This window comes from Haplochromis burtoni, unplaced genomic scaffold (genome assembly GCF_018398535.1).
Source record: "Haplochromis burtoni strain Fernald_Lab_line unplaced genomic scaffold, NCSU_Asbu1 Contig_59, whole genome shotgun sequence".
Taxonomy (NCBI): domain Eukaryota; kingdom Metazoa; phylum Chordata; class Actinopteri; order Cichliformes; family Cichlidae; genus Haplochromis; species Haplochromis burtoni.
The window spans coordinates 220182-234762 of record NW_024582420.1 but is presented as its reverse complement, the minus strand read 5'-3'; the positions used below and the strand labels follow the sequence as shown (position 1 = coordinate 234762).

General features: G+C 40.1%; 1 protein-coding gene across 1 annotated transcript in view; it reads left to right on the top strand.

Moving 5' to 3' along the window:
• Positions 1 to 7825, top strand: part of ca7 (carbonic anhydrase VII) — a 15714-nt gene extending 7889 nt beyond the window's left edge. Inside the window, exons 3-7 of the mRNA XM_005937171.3 lie at positions 2908 to 3026; positions 3355 to 3450; positions 3591 to 3653; positions 3765 to 3920; positions 6146 to 7825. Of these exons, the coding sequence (XP_005937233.1) occupies positions 2908 to 3026; positions 3355 to 3450; positions 3591 to 3653; positions 3765 to 3920; positions 6146 to 6265 (554 nt within the window). The 3' untranslated portion in view covers positions 6266 to 7825. The remainder of the gene's footprint in view (positions 1 to 2907; positions 3027 to 3354; positions 3451 to 3590; positions 3654 to 3764; positions 3921 to 6145) is intronic.
• The last annotated feature ends 6756 nt before the right edge of the window (positions 7826 to 14581 follow it).

The window sequence follows — 14581 nt, the reverse complement described above, 5'->3', positions numbered from 1 at the left end:
ACATCATCATAGCTACATGCGGCTGTCTTCTTGTTTGATGGCAGATACTCCCTTCACCCTGGCCAAAAAGGCTAAAATGACCAAAGAAAAAGTGGGAAACAGCTAAACATGAGAGGTTTTTGGACAAAGTTTGTGTTTTTTCCATTGTTTAAGCACTGCTTCCAGCCAAGAGTGATACCATAAATCCCCTATAGCTGCAGAAAAGGCTAACATTGTTATCTTTTTACAAAAAAACAGCTGAACATGAGAGGTTTTTGGACCAATTTTGTGTTCTCCATTCTTTAAGCACCGGTTTGAGCACCGTTTAAGCACCGGCACCGTTTCAAAAGTACCGGTTTGGCACCGGTATCGGATAAAACCTAAACGATACCCATCCCTACTCATGGGTGTTGACTAATGATGTCAGACGTTCATGTGATGCTACACAAAGGATAGTTTGTGATGTGTTCTCATGAAATGACATTTTCTAATGCCTTCGCAGATATTCAAATTCACTTTTATTTTTATTTATGCATGCAACAAGTCATTTTAGGGCACTATGGAGTGACATAGAGAAGGTTAGATGGAGCTGAACTAAGTCTTCATGGTTCTAGAGAAAGCATAGAACATGTATGAGGACAACAAGGCAGCGGTGAGGCGTCTGCTAGGAGTCACAGATGGATTCAAGGTAGATGTGAGATTACATCATGGATTGTCTCCAAACCCCTTCTTGTTTTCTACACTGATGACAGGTTGACAGATGAGGTCAGACAGGAGTCTTTGTGAACTGTGATATTTGCACAGTTCACAGATTACATTGTGATCTTTGGTGACAAAAAACAGGACTCAGAGCTGGAGGTGGAAGTATGGAAGATGTTGTCTGTGAAGGTTCTCAGTCATCCAGGTCATCGTAGTCAAAGGAGCTTGCAAAGAAAAGCGTCTGGACTTCTTTAAGTTGCTTGAAGACGTTTCACCTCTCATCCGAGAAGCTTCTTCAGTTCTAAGGTCAAATGGTGGAGAGTCCCAGATATAAACCTAGTGGGAGTGACCCCCCACAGAGGGACAAAAGGACCCCCTGATGATCCTCTAATCGCCTGAGCCAAGGTGGGAAACTGGGCGTGGGTCCCAATCAGCCAGAGTTTCGGGTGTGTTCATTGTGAAACCTGGCCCCACCTTATCATGCGAATTCCTGAGGTCAGATGGCTCTTTCAAAGGAAGAGTACCCAGCCACTGGTACAGATATGTGGACGACACCTGGGTCAAAATCAAGACACAAGAAGTGGAATCCTTCACTGCGCACATTAACGCTGTGGATAAAAACATCAAGTTCACCAGGGAAGACACAAAGGACAACTGTCTGCCTTTCCTGGACTGCGCTGTGCACATTGAAGAGAACGGCAAACTCAACATCGAAGTTTACCGGAAGCCCACACACACGGACCAGTACCTCCTCTTTGACTCCCATCACCCTCTGGAACACAAACTTGGAGTAATTAGGACCCTACACCACCGGGCAGAACATGTTCCCTCTAAGCCTGAAGGAAAAAAGAAGGAACACACACATGTAAAGGAAGCACTCAAAACGTGCGGCTATCCTAAATGGGCGTTCTTAAAGTCAGCAAAGAGGCACAGAAAAGAAGACCAGACACCAGCGAGGGAGGATAAGAAGGACAGACGCAACAACATTGTCATCCCCTATGTAGCCGGTGTATCAGAGAAACTCAGGAGAGTTTTCTCCAAGCATGACATCCCAGTGTATTTCAGACCCAGCAACACGCTCAGACAGAAACTGGTTCACCCGAAAGACAAAACGCCAAAACACAAACTTAACAATGTGGTGTATGCTGTACAGTGCAGCGAGGAATGCCCAGACCTCTACATTGGAGAGACCAAACAGCCACTTCACAAGCGCATGGCACAACACAGAAGAGCCACCTCCACAGGACAAGACTCAGCAGTCCATCTGCATCTTAAGGATAAAGGTCACTCTTTCGAGGATGCCAATGTTCACATTTTGGACAGAGAGGACAGATGGTTTGAAAGAGGAGTGAAAGAAGCCATCTATGTCCACTGTGAGCGACCATCTTTGAACAGAGGCGGGGGTTTACGACACCAACTCTCTGCCATCTATAATCCAGTTTTGAGATCCCTTCCCAGACGCCTTAACGCCCACTCACATCCTGGGCCATCTGACCTCAGGAATTCGCATGATAAGGTGGGGCCAGGTTTCACAATGAACACACCCGAAACTCTGGCTGATTGGGACCCACGCCCAGTTTCACACCTTGGCTCAGGCGATTAGAGGATCATCAGGGGGTCCTTTTGTCCCTCTGTGGGGGGTCACTCCCACTAGGTTTATATCTGGGACTCTCCACCATTTGACCTTAGAACTGAAGAAGCTTCTCGGATGAGAGGTGAAACGTCTTCAAGCAACTTAAAGAAGTCCAGACGCTTTTCTTTGCAAGCTCCTATGAAGATGTTAAGATTTTCACTGAGATTATACCATATGAGAATCAGAAATGAGTACATCAGAAGGAAAGCTCAGGTTGAGCATTTTGGAGACCAAGTTAAAGGAAGACTGAGATGGTTTGGGCATGTTAAGAGGAGGGATAGTGGTTCTATTGGACCAAAGATGTTGAATATGGGACTGCCAGGCAGGAGGAAGAGACCTTAGAGGTGGTTCATGAATGTCGTAAAAGAGGAGACAAGATGTAAGTAGAACAGAGAGAAGCAGAGCCTCTGCTGTAGCGACTCCTGAAAAGAGCATGCAAAGAAGAACATTTTAGGGCTCTAAATTTTGTGAGGCAGAGACCTGCGAAGAGAAATCAAACAACAAAAGGTATGGGGAAGTGCTTGAACGGAAACACCAACACTTTTTTTGTTTTTTTTTGTTTACCTCTACAGTACATCTCTCTGTATCTCCCACAGTGATCAAGGGAGGCCCACTCGATAACCCCTACAGACTGAAACAATTTCATTTCCACTGGGGTGGAAAAGGACATGAAGGCTCTGAACACACTGTTTCAGGAGAAGGCTTTGCATCTGAGGTAGGTTTCTGTTGAGTTTAAATCCTTTATCTCAGTATCTGATGGCCAAATGCAGGTTAAGAAAACTTATATAATTATAATAGGGTGTGTGTACTGGTATGTATATGGTAACAGGTGGTGGTGCAGACTTTCTTCTGTCTTAGAAGAGAAAGAAAATCTTATTTATTTAAACTACAGTGGCAGGTTTGCTATAAAAATATATTTATACTCATAAAAAGATACTGATATTCTCTTATTTCATAGCACAATAGAAAGGGCTGCAATGTGGTATGCATGACTTCATTTATTTACCTTATTTTTCTTATTCATTTTGTTTCCTCGCTTGTAGCTTCATTTAGTTCACTGGAATGCTGTCAAGTACAAAACGTATGGAGAGGCATCAACTGCGCCCGATGGTCTTGCCGTTCTTGGCATCTTTTTAGAAGTAAGACATTTCTCTCAATCCCATCTTCTGTCCTCATGCCCGATAATGATAGTATGAAACCATCTTAGTGGAAGTTAATAATATGTGAGAAACGTGGCGCATGCATGTGTGTGTAAAAATATATCTATCTGTTATGTAAGACAGGTGATGACCACAGATGGCTCCACATGATAACGGATGTTCTGTACATGGTGAAGTATAAAGTGAGTAGCCTAGCTGTGATTGTTGACTTATTTTATTGCATATATAAAAAAAAGAATGGTCTGTGAGTTGCATTTTTGCAGTGTTGCAGCTAAATTGTCTTTATGTTTCAGGGCAGTATCACAGATTTCAAAGGTTTCAACCCCAAGTGCCTGCTTCCCAGCAGTCTTCACTACTGGACCTACCTCGGCTCTCTAACCACACCTCCGCTACACGAGAGCGTTATCTGGATCATCCTGAAGGAGCCAATCGAAGTGTCTGAAAAGCAGGTGAGTGCTGCAGTTGTGACCACTTTATACACCCAGTTTCTAACTTAGGCAGTGCTTTTGTTTTGCATTAGAAACGTTTTCTGTTCTACAAAATGGAGACGGAGAAGTGTGGCTATATTGTCATGACATGATTGTGTTGGGGATGAATCATTAACAGTAAATGAGTCTATACTCCACCAATAATCTTATCTGTAATAGATAATGATTATTCCACGTTCTGTTATACAGCCACTCAGAGACATCATTAAGTAGTACTCAGCAGTGGGTAATGACTCTGGCAAAAGCTCTGTTTTACTAAAGTAGAAGATCTACAATCGTTGCTTCAGAAGAACAATATCAGGTGTGATCGTTTTTTTCATAGCGTTTAGTTAAAAAATGAACGTATTAAGCAGAACCGTGAAACTGTCAGAAATTGTGACCTACATTCATCTGTAAGCCAGTATAGCTTGAGGCATTGAAGTGCCAGTTGATCACTCAGTTGTGACAGCCACGAGTCTTCGTCTGTATTATGGTTGGCTATGCTCCACTGGTCTCCAGGGAGTGTATAGAAAGAAAAAAATAGCCTTTAGGGGGAGTGGGGGAGGGGTGGTCTAGCACATAAGAGAGCCCACCACCCCTTCCCTTATCAGAGTCTTTGTTTTGCGGTCCTGGCGGTGTAGGGTCCGACCTGGTAACTCCAATGAGGCAGTGGATGTTTGGATGAAGCCAGGACTTACAGTCAGCAGACAACACCTCCAGACAATGTGGTTGTAGTAAATCTGGCATTGGTAATGAAGAGGATGGAAGCGGTGATTTGTGTTGTTTTCGCAGCTGGAGCGATAGCAAGCGCTCCATCCCTACTTTTCTCTTGCGTTTCCTCTCCCTGCGCCATCTGCATTGCTTGCTGTTCCGACAGTAAACCACAGAGGACACAGTGGTCTTACAATCTCAGGTGGGATACTGTTGGTCCAATCCGAAGTAAAGTCCAGGTTCAAAGCTGAGACAGATGTCTGTTAGTTCCTGAAGAATGAAAGTGATCAGTACATTGCAGGAAGACTCAACGAAAAGGTGTAAAAACATAAAAGGTGCACAATAGTTGGGAGCGCTGTGCCGCTGCATACGTCCATATGTGCTGCCATCTTTGCACCAGTCAAGGTTTCCTTTGTTTTCAAACCACAGTTCATAAAGATCTTTTTTTTTTTTTATCCACGCCTCTTAGCACAGAATTTAATCAGAAAGTTAAGGTCTGATAACTGCAGGATGTCAAAATTAACTAACTGGATGCCTGCACACGCCTTCCAGGTCCCCCTGTGAGTCTCTTGTAGCCACTGCTGGCCAGTCTCAGGATTATTCTATTAATTTGTTGATTTTTTTTTTCCCTTTATTTTCTCTAGTTGCCTGTTTTGCAAATCTATAATTGTACATGAGGAACCAGAGGTTTTATTGGTGGCGGCACTGTGGGTGTTGGTCATGAACTATCTATAAACCCATATCTGTAGCATTGCTTGGGGTGAATGTAAGACAGGCAACTGGCCCCACAGACTATAACTCCATTCCTCAAGCCTTTGATCCCCTCCAGCTGATTATCCTGATGGGTGACTGGATGGGTACAGGGATTTAATTGAAAACTGCTTACATGGAGACCCAGCAGGGAAAAGCCCTTATATAATAAGGAATTACTCCTGTAGGAATTACTGTTTTTCATTTCCCTACATAATGGTAGACACAGAGTTAGAGAGGAAGTGCCAAACTCTAACTTGGTTTTGTGGGTACTTGTAAGTTTAGGAAGCTGTTTTATCTGTGCCATGGAGCTGTATTAAAACTCATCAGTGAGCCACAGCTTTGCAGTGAGAAACACTAGAAGGTCATTAGAAAGTTCTAAATTGATCTAAGCTGATCCTACGTGTGTTCTGCTGTCAGTGCAGCATCAAACTGCCTCTAAAAAATTTGCTAAACCTGCTGCTGTTTGAGTAATTATTGCAGAAAACTGCCCAAGTGCTGTAGGCAATTGTTTACAGAAATCTGTTTTTGAATTATGACTACAGTATAAGTGTGCTTGGAGATGGGAAGCCAGGTTTGCTTTAGAGATGAGCATATGTTGTTGATTATTGGACCTTTCATGGACCTTTCATTTGTTAAGTTATACTCTGCATATTTGTCTTATTGTAGCATCTAATATGGAGGAAGGGTTGTGCAGGAAATGAATGTCTTTTCCAGAGTTCATATTTCCGTCCCTCTGAATGCAGCTGGGGATGTTCAGAATGCTTCTGTTCACCGAAGAGGACGACGATCAGAAGATGCGGATGGAAAACAACTTCAGGCCTCCCCAGCCTATCAAAGGGAGGAGAGTGCGTTCCTCCAATTAATATGACCTCTGGAGGTCTGAAGTCATAAATAACCAATGCTGTTTTTAGACAACAGTAACTGCAATAACACGGGAATACTTTCACCTCACGATAGCTTATCTTGAAGGGTTTGTGATTGTACGTAAAACAGAAGTAAAACGTTGCAATAATTGTCATCCCTGGTGGTGTACCCCCCACCCATGTGAAACTTTAATGGCAGTAGAGGGAATTATTTTAGGGGCCAAAAAAAAAGGATTTTGTTAAGTTTACTAGGAAGTAGAATAAAACCAGCATTTACAGTCATTATTATCATTATCACAATCACAAACTGTAAGTTTAATAGGTTGCACCAATACTTGAACCAACGATTAAGGAAAACAAGAGGGCACAACAACAAGCACAAAACCTTTTCACTCCTTTTATCATATATACCTGCTAATCCCATATCGTTGTAGTCTGTAGCTGTTTCCAGACTAATGCCATATCCCTTTGCTGTCTGCAGATCTAAACCCCCCTTACTGATTGCCATTGATTCCTTGTTAATCCAGCCTGGATTCCCAGTCCTTGTGGCTATAGATTCCTTCCAGTAGGGCCAGTGATGCTTTTATCTCAACTGCTCCGTGGACCATAATTGAGTGCATGAAAGTCAGGCTGTTTACAGTCCACAAATGGTATTAATCCCAAAACATGGTAACTGTTAAGGTCTTATTAAACTTCAGGAGTCCAAACAAGGCCCTATTTAAAATCTTTGAAGCGTTCTGTGATGATCAGATCATTATTAATTCTGTCGGCAGCATCACACGATGGTTATTATTGTGCAGGATGTATTATTATTATTATCATTATCATTATCATTATCATTATCATTATTATTATTACACCTGTGAACCAGCAACAGGGGGGAAAAAGTTATAGAGTTTTCACCTAAAATCTGTGTTCGTGTTCACCATTTGAGTTGCTGTAACAGTTGCGTGACTGTAACCTTTTACCTGTTATCCAGAATTAGGTGGAGTAATTAAAGCAAATGTTTAAACTCTATCATTGATTAGAAGAGGCAAGAGTTCAAGGTAATTAGTAGCTAGGTTGAAGAGCAGTGGGAAATCTGGGCTGTGATTGGTTAAATATTTACCACCTGTGTTGAAGATGTCTACAAATACACTGCTTTGAACAACTGAAAATACAAAATGTTAAATACTATAATGTTAAAATGTTAAGAATCAATGTATTAGCAAATATTTTGTAAGGAGAAGGACTTAATGTCAGAAAACTGTAATACATGTTTCTGCATGTATTACTACCAGACTGAAAATATAGTACAGCAATACATAAACGTGATAACCATCATACTTGGAGAAGTCCAGTAACATTTTAGAATACAGAGCCGAATTGTTTTGCTGTCGTATATTTATCGACGTATATCTATGGTCCCTAGAATTTAGCTACAATATTTGTCCAGCAGATGGCAGGTTTGGCTGTTTTATTAAAGTTCTAGACTGAATTCTTATTTTTCTGCTATTCATCAAAAATATTTTCATAAAATGAAATTTATATTTACATGTCTGTTTAAGCATTTAAATGGTTATTTAAAATATGTAGCTGTTCAAATACTGCTTTATTTAATTTAATGTATCATTAAATAAATGCTTTTTTTTTCTCTCCTGCACCTTGTTTCTACATTCTTAAATTGTTATTTTCTTTCTCAGATTTATTTTATTCTCATTCAGATTTTAGTTACCTATTTATTTGATCTCTAGCATATTCAGCTTGTGTTTATCGTCCTGCAGGTGGCAGTGTCTGCTCTCATTTGTATCAAATCCAGTAGCTACTGATTTGTTTTGCACTGAACGTGATAAAAAAATTCACAGAAAATAAATAATTTACAACAGTGCATAGAAACCAATGGTTAAGTAAATTAAGTGATGCATTACTGGCAGGGGAAATACAACATTGTCATCAATGGCATATTTTATCTTACATCGGAGAAAATAACTTCGATAACACTTGACCTTGCCATTGCTGTCCTTTGTCACTGTGTAGGTGTTCAAGAGGTTGCATTACCTCACCTGGTTTCATTTCCACCTGATGTCTATGGAAAAATTCTGCCTCCTGGCTAATGAATAAAAAATGAGAGTAGGCGTATGAAGTATATCTGACACATATTCTCAAGTAATCCCTCAAAAATAGCATCAGTGAGCTTTATTGGGACTGAGAATACCTGAGCGGGCACATCATCTTCAGCCACGATCGATATGCCATGTAATAAAATACTACAGTCAGACCTCAGAAATAGTCGATCACATGTATTTTTAGCACCAGGATATCTACTTGCTTGTCATAGTGATTATTTTGCCAGACACAGCAACATCTGAGCAACACTGTGAAATACAAACCCGCGGGATAAAAAGTTGTTGTTCAGGCAAAAGAAGAAAGTTGTCTGGAGAGTGTCGTGACAGTCCATGTATTTGTGGAGTACAGAGAAATGTGCGGTGCTGGGGCCAATCATCAATATTGTTTTATCAGTGCCAAAAGTATGTTGACACATACTGCTTTGTTAAAAAGTGGTACTAGTAATAAAATGTACACAAAAACTAAAGGTATATGTGGTAAAAGTGGCCTTGTTGGTGTGCTTGTACTTAAGTGTATTGAATAAAGTGCTTCATGAACATATGGTTAAATGTGTTATATGTGCTATATACATGGAAGCACATTATGTATCTGGTTTAGTGTTTTGGCTGCGGTAACACAGGAATTTCCAGAGTCCTCAGGTAAATAAAGTATTTCTCATCTAATCTTACATCATGATTTATTATGCAACTGTTTTCAAACATGCATGAGAAACATTTTATATACACTTAAAATCTTTAACAATACACTATTTTCAAAAGCTCATAAGAGAATCTGTAAAACACTATGTTGCTTGTCCAAAAAGTGTAAAGCATAAAAACAGATGGAGTATTTTCTATTAAGTGAAGCATTAAAATGTAAAGACTCAAGAACAAATGAATGCATGAATGTGTACATAATGAATGTGTATGTTTCACCAAAACTTAAGGGTCGCACAGCAGTTTGAGAGAAGCAGAAAGAGAGTAATGGATAAACAGAGGATGTTATCATTTTGGACAATGGTGAGTGAAGCATCCATGTTTTTGGAGCCTGGCTGACATTAGAGGGTAAAGGCTTCTGCTGCTCTAGCTTGTTTTTTATACAGACTTTCTTTTTAATTTATTAACCTCTTTCTAATTCTAAATTGCTATATTGCTATAAGTTGCTATATAGCCCTTTTTAAAATGAACCAGTCTTGTTGCACTGTTACACAGCTGTGTTATGATATAAATTAATTCAGTCTGTAGCAAACCTAATATGTACCCCATCCAAACCAAACTACTACAGTAGATCTAACCTTCTAAGCATTTTCTCTAACCTTTTTCTTATGATGCACACCGAGTCACTTTTTCTGAGCAGTAAAATTAAACCTGAGATGCTCCACTCCTAAATCACTTTAAGGACAGTGTCTCTATCTGGCAATCAGGGGACACAGTCACGGTGCAGTTTCCATGGATACAAACAGCACATGTAGCACAACACAAACGCTTGGCCAGCTTATATCTCCCCTACTTGTGTATGAGCCAGTGATCCATCGCCATCACCCTGTCAGAAAATAAAACCGTACTACAAAAATATCTAACGCTTCTTTCCCCTTATGACCCCCCCCTCCCTCCACCACCACCACCACCTCACTCCTGGTGACACGTGTGTGTTTCTGTATTTAGCTTTATTTAGCTGCGTGTTATCTGGGATTATTTTGTGTGGACTCTTAGTGGTTCCCCGCTTATTCCAGCCACGCACAGCACCTGTCTTTCCCAGATACTAATATCTGGCTTACACCTATTCCGGTTCACGGTCACGGTCATAGCAACTTGCCAAACAACATACACATTCAATGGGTTGTAGATACACACCAAAAACATTAAGGTTGTCGGGCAGTGGCCTTGGTTTGCTGAGCGTGTTATAAATCATAGCAGGAGAAGAGATGAAGTTCCCTCTCCGGGTCAGACTGTTGGTGGTCTGTTATGATATTTAAAGAAAACAGAGTGTTGCTGTCACGGGGAGAGGTCATGTAATGTAATTCAATACTTGGCTGTCAGCTTCTACACCACTTTCAGAAAACAGCATTGTGTCTCTTCATAACTTTATTAATCAGTATGCCTAAGTTGACTTATAAACAAATTTTTATTATGTGAGCTGGGGTGACTGAGTGGCAGTCATGCTCTGACCTTAGTCTGACATCTGATCTTGACAGTGTGGGGCTGCTCAGGAGGGGGTCATGACAAATTCTCAGTGGGTGACAGACACCTAAACGCTCTTCAGGGAAATTACTTTACTCAGTAGCTCTTAGTAAAGCCCCTTTTGTCAATGTAAGACCCAGTGTTTGTCAAGAGTTTCTATAGCAACACAGAGTCACAGCTAATTCAGAGCTCAGTCAACCCTTATTCATTTCCTGCACTCCTGTTTAAAATCAGTGTCACAGACATTTGGCTGGCCGGGTAGATATGTAAAACCAGTACACTTCAGCATCAGAGCTTTACATCCGGAGATATTTTAGTCAAAGAGTTATTATAAGTTGCCACAAAATTTATTAAATATTAATAAAAAATTATCTAGAGAGGCTTTTGGTTCATGAGATGGAAATATTAATGGGCCGAGCCGTTTTCCAGGTTGGATTGTAGAGAGTGGTTAATACAGTACCTAAGAAGTGAAAACTCCCCGGCTCTGTTTCAGGAGGAGACACAAATCCCTTTGGGGGCAGCTGGAAGGGCATCCAGTGTAAAAATCTGCCAAAACAAACATGCAGAGCTACCAGCTGTGGAAATCCTGTAATGAACAGACAGCAGCTGAAAGCTGTTTTTATTGTAAAGAGTTTTTTTTTATGTATTTCCTTGTGCCTGGTTGCAGGTACTAAAATAACAAATATGGTAAGAGAAGCTTCTCATTTAAAAATGGCCCCAGATTTATTGTCAGACATCATGTTTTCATAATATATGCTGGGTGGTTGTGGATGATAGAGCTGGTGGAGTGGGTCGTCCACTATTAACAGGACTGGTTGTTGGTTTCATCTGCAAAGTCTCTACAGCTTCAAATATCCGTGGAGGGTGAATTTTAGATTGCTACTCATGGCAGGTGAGATACAAGGTAAAAATGTTTGGGTTAAGATAACTCTTTCTGACACACTAACATTCAATGTACATTTTCCTGTCACCTGTCAATCCACTGGACACACTAGGAATCTATGTAACGCCATCCTTTTGGCCTGGACGTGCGTTTATCTCAATATAATTGCACATAGATTAAAGAGAAATCTGGTAAGATTGCTTATGAATTGAATTAACTGATATTTGAATACCCCTGCTCTATTATTACCTTTAAAGATCATGGGAATACGAAGATGGTGGGTCCATTAGCACTGTAAATTGATGTTACTACGATTTGGTTTGATCCATCGATCCACAGAACTTCTTTTGCGCATCAGTTAAGTTTTGTGACTCAGTGCTACTATCTTCACTGATAACTTTGAGTATTAGTAAGGTAATCAGTATTTTTTTTAATATATCTGTGAGGCTGTACTGAATGTAATGCTTTAATAGCTATGCAAATAGTTTATGATTGATCAAAATATGGAGAAAACTATCACTTTAAACCACAAGAACACAGTTTTACTCAAGTTGTCTAAAATCTGTAGTAAATCTATGGAAACTGCTAAATACAGCAAGGAAGTTATTTGGTGCTGGGAGATAGAAGAATCCAGTACTGTATTTGCAAAAAAGTATTTGCCCCCTTCCCAATTCCTTATTATTTTGCGTTGTGAGGTAGTCTGACTGGAGCGTCAGTGAAGGTGGTAGGTAGGCAGACTCATCAGACATTTGTGTTCCCAGAGATGAGTAATTCATTTAGAGTGACCTCCATGTGAAACTTTAGAAAACTCCCCCAAATTAACTTAATTAACAAAACTCAAAAGCACATGGATTTGGTAACACAACTCTACTCTCTTCCCTCATCTGAATCAAGCAAAGGTTGACTATCAATTTCCCTTCAATCAGTCTAGCGTACCACTAGCTTGAGCTGAGGAATTTTAAACTTAACACAAATGACTGAGAATTACATAAAGCTCCCCACTCTTCTGATTAACACATTTACACAACTAAATGGCTCTACATACGAAAAAATATTCAACAAATCCCTTTGTATCCCGAAACAAACAAGAAGTAAAAGAAACCCCTCCTCTTGGTTTCACCTGCTGATGTCAGACATGACATCATCAGTACTTTAAAATCAGGAAATGCTGGGCGGGCCTTTCTCCACACCTGACCTACATGAAGACTGAAAACAAAAAACAGTGTAAGTATGCACAAATGACTTAATTCTCAACATAGTAAAATATAAAGCTACAAGAACTTGAGTATTTGCTTTGATTTGCTAAATGTTTGTTTTGCCAGCATCAGTATGCTTACACAAACAAACCCGGGATAGTATGTGCAGCAATGTTACTTTGACAATAGCAAATCATAGCAAATAAATATAGAAAGAGAATAATGTGCAAAAAGTCAATAATTCTGGGACAAGTGGAGAGTCTTGCTCATCCACATGCATATTTAGTCAGAGTTGTATGTTTCAGATCATCAAACAAATGTTCATAATTAACAAAGATAACCTGAGTAAATACAAAATGCAGCTTTTAAATAATGATTTTTTTTATTAAGAAAAAATGTATCTAAACCTACAAGGCCCTGTATTTTAAAAAAAAATCCAATTGAAAAAGTAAAACTCACAAAGCATTTTATAAAATATCATAATACCAACAGGTGGCAGTTTGATGGCCAGCTTTGCTGCTTCAGGACCTGGATGAGTCACCATAACTGATTAAACTAGAATGCCTATAAAAAATATTCATAATTCTTCAATGGTTCACCCTTTTATTGCTTTAATAAAGGAAAACATGGTCAATATAATTAGTCTGTTTTTTGACAAATAATGTGCTAAAAAGGCCTATTGCATGTCAAAGTGAAAACAGAGGTTTTCAAACTAATATCAATTATTTAAATATATACGTAGTTGAGTGGAAAAATCTTGTTGGACATGCAACTGGCTGAGGCTGTGAAAGCTGTATGGGAGTGCAACAAAGAGAAAGGCACTGCTGAAAAAAGCTTCTATTAAATCTCACCTGGAATTCTCCCAAAGGTTTGTGTGAGACTCCAACATTGATTGGAAAAAGGTTCTTTGGTCTGATGAGACAAAAACTAAACAGTATGTTTGGCAGAAACATACATGCATACATTCATTTATATTTATATATTTCCCAGGTCTGACAGGGATAGGCCGATGTGATCATCCCTCTGTCATTTTCTCTGGATTGTCTCCAAAAACATCACAGGCCCTGTGCCAGTTTCATCCCTGCCGCATCTGCTATCTGCTGCGACTCCCACAAACAACAACCACTGACACGTTCAAGTCAGAGGGGTCAGTCATGCACCCAGGATCATCACAAGTTTCCAAGATTCCAACCTCCCCATGTCCACTGAGTCAAAAATAGGCTCAGTTAGCCTTTTATAAATCTGAGTGTGTCTATAAAAAGCATTTGGCTGACCAGAAACCTCGGCTGAAGCGACATAACCCTATCTTTAGCTTTATTTATGTCCTGGTGTTGACAGCGCCACTTGCAAAGCTTTCCAGTCACTGTTCAATAGGTCACATGTGTGCCGGGACCCAGGTCTGATGTTGGAAAGCACCGCCGAGGGTAATCAGAAAGCCCACGGCACTGGGCAGCCTGCATCCCTTACAGAAACAAGCCGCCTAACAGCTGCTGAGTTAACGGCTTGATGATTCTTGGCCTCAGATTCTTTCCATCTACTTAGTGTTTATGGAGCTCTCTTCTGATGACAGATAAGCATGTCCACTATTGTGAATTGAGGATTGGCACGTTTACAACGGTCACACGACAAGAACAATTGTAAAAATAGAAAGCCCCATTAACCGTGGCTTTATTACACTGCAGTTAGTCACTTATATTTTGCTGAACGCCTTTTGGTTATACCCGGATCTTGGCGTTTTGAAAGTCATCTGATACAGGGCCTCAAAAAGCACCCGGGATCATTACAAACATATTTATAAAAATAATGAAAAGATATAACACAGATCAAAACAGACTGCAAATTGCCAACAGGTTAGATGAGCCATTCAATGTATTTCACCATCTTTCTTCATCATGTATGCATGTTTATTGCTTTGTGTGTGTGTGTGTGTGTGTGTGTGTGTGTGTGTGTGTGTGTGTGTGTGTGTGTGTGT